We start from the raw sequence: 2,578 nt of genomic DNA, 5'->3' as shown, positions 1-2,578 counted from the left end.
ATTATATATATATATATATATATATATATATATCTTCAAAAGCCTTGTTTCCGTTCGATTTAGTTAAGCAAAAATTAAGTAGCTGAAATAGTTTCTAATTTCCATACAATCTTTGAGAGATAAACTCTATTTTTAACTTTAACCAAATAAATTGATTTTTTTTTAAAAATCGAATACTGAGTTAGCTGCTCTTGGTAGCTTATTTACTTCCACTGAACAAAATGGGCGACCTTAAAAGAATTTTGTCTAAACCGGGCTTTAACCCAGAAGACTGTAAGTATTATTAGCGATAACGATTTTATAGTACATATTACAGATACACGCCCAGATTTATATTTATAAAATTTTCTTTTTGGAGTTTCTCAGAATAATCATTGTAATTAATTTTCTTTTTGCTTTAAGAGTTACCTACAATTACGATGTGAAATTGACAAATTCGATGACCTAAAGTATCTTAACACCAATTTTATTTTGCTCCTACTCATAAAAGTTCAAAGCCGACCTAATCAGTCTTTTCTTTCCATTCCCTATTGCGCCGATGTATTAAATATCTGTTTCTATATTGCTAACATTTACAAAACAATCAGCCGATGTAACAAGTTATGACAACATTTGATATTTAATTCGCACTTGTTATTGTTATAGCAGTAATAATTGCACATAGTGTCTATTAAATTAACATATTTCATTCAGTATTTTCCGCTAATTTTCAAGTAAAACAATAGAACACACAGTGACAATTTTTAAAAGAATCTCGAGGAAAATATTTTAATAAAGAAGCGGAAGTCTCTGCATATAATTAAAGGGTAAAGAAACACTTGAATATTTGTTGTTTAACTAAATTGCTACGTATCTCCCTCTTTTGTCCATCTAATCCTCTGCGTACTTGTCTGTCTTTCTAACCTGTCTAACTGCTATCTATCTATCTATCTATCTATCTACCTCTGTCTGTCTGCCTGTATATGTGAAGCTTCTGTTACCTAGGAGACTAATTTTAGGGAAGGTAGTTGCTCTGAAAATATAGTAGAAAAAGAACAAGATAGAGAAAATTATAGGTGCTAGTAATAAAGGTATTCTTCCTCAAAGTGAAGGGTAAATCGTATGATACCTGTGGTAGAAATACAAAGAAATACAAAATTGCATGGTAGTAAAACATGGACCTTGAATGTAAAAAAAAATTGTGAAGACTGGAAAAAGATGAAGCTAGAATGCTTTAGTTGACATGAATAGCAAAGTACAAATGTGCTAAAAGAAAAATTGGGTATAAGAAGAATCAGGTATAGTTGGTAAGTAAAAAGGTTGTAGTGGTAGAGGCATGTAATGTATATGGAGAAAGACTGCTGCATAAGAAGGTGTTGAACACTCGAAGTTGATGGAGCTTGTGGAAGAGGAAGTCTAGGAGTAATGTGGTGGAAGCTGATCTGGAGGGGATACAGCTCACAAAGTGACAAAGGACTGTACAGATTGACTGTGCAGTGCTACAGAAGACACCTGCTCACATCAAAATGCACCTGTGTATATATATAGTTGAAATTTACAGAAAAACAAAAGACGAAGAGAGGTGTATAAACAACAAGCAGGTGTATTAATTTGATGTGCGGGAATGTGAGAAAGTCTTTTATGTTTCAAGCCTACGGTCAGCATGGAAGATGTTTATAAACCATTTAAGAACACACAAAAAACCAATAGATTCACTTCAACATTTAAATTTTATCTGTGTTAAAATATTTTCGGTGCTTTGAAACCACAAAATGTTGAAGTGAATCTAACAGTTTTTTGTGTGTTCTTAAATGGCTTATAAACATCTTCCATGCTGAAATGGTTTTTGTTTCAGCACATGATCTCAGATCAAGTCACTTGCCATACAAGTACATTTCCATTATATATATATTTATATATATATATATATGGGCAAAGTTCAGAGAGCTCTTACCTCTGCTGGTGACAAAGGGCCTCTCACTCAGAGTAAAAGGCAGACTGTATGACGCACGTGTATGAACAGCCATGCTACATGGCAGTGAAACATGGGCTGTAACTGCTGAGGACATACGTAGGCTCACAAGGAATGAAGCCAGTATGCTCTGATGGATGTGTAATGTCAGTGTGCATACTAGACAGAGTGTAAGTACCTTGAGAGAAAAGTTGAACCTAAGAAGCATCAGCTGTGGTGTGCAAGAGAGACGTTTGCGCTGGTATGGTCATGTGGCGAGAATGGATGAGGATAGCTGTGTGAAAAAGTGCCACACCCTAGCGGTTGAGGAAACCTGTGGAAGAGGCAGGCCCAGGAAGACCTGGGATGAGGTGGTGAGGCACGACCTTCGAACATTGGGCCTCACCGAGGCAATGACTTCTGAATGAGATCTTTGGAAATATGCTGTGTGTGAGAAGACCCGGCAGGCAAAGTGCAACCTAAATCCAAAGCCTCAGCCAGGATGCCTACCTTCCTACGTTGGACACTAAACTCCACTTGCGAAGACCTGTTGAGGCAAGTGAAATCGAACTGATTTCGACGGATGGCACCCATGCCAACGTCGTCTCCTTCATTGGACACAGAAACTCGGCTTGCGAAGACCTGTTG

At 36.6% G+C, this 2,578-nt stretch overlaps 1 protein-coding gene across 1 annotated transcript in view; it reads left to right on the top strand.

The window, feature by feature from the left end:
* Window positions 1-175: 175 nt before the first annotated feature.
* Window positions 176-2,578, top strand: part of LOC106872839 (exocyst complex component 8) — a 108,283-nt gene continuing 105,880 nt past the window's right edge. Inside the window, exon 1 of the mRNA XM_014919972.2 lies at window positions 176-273. Coding sequence (XP_014775458.1) covers window positions 222-273 — 52 coding nt within the window. The 5' untranslated portion in view covers window positions 176-221. The remainder of the gene's footprint in view (window positions 274-2,578) is intronic.

The sequence above is a fragment of the Octopus bimaculoides genome, chromosome 16 (genome assembly GCF_001194135.2).
Source record: "Octopus bimaculoides isolate UCB-OBI-ISO-001 chromosome 16, ASM119413v2, whole genome shotgun sequence".
In the NCBI taxonomy this organism is placed as follows: Eukaryota; Metazoa; Mollusca; class Cephalopoda; order Octopoda; family Octopodidae; genus Octopus; species Octopus bimaculoides.
The sequence above is the reverse complement of the archived record's forward strand: the minus strand, read 5'-3'. Positions and strand labels throughout refer to the sequence as shown.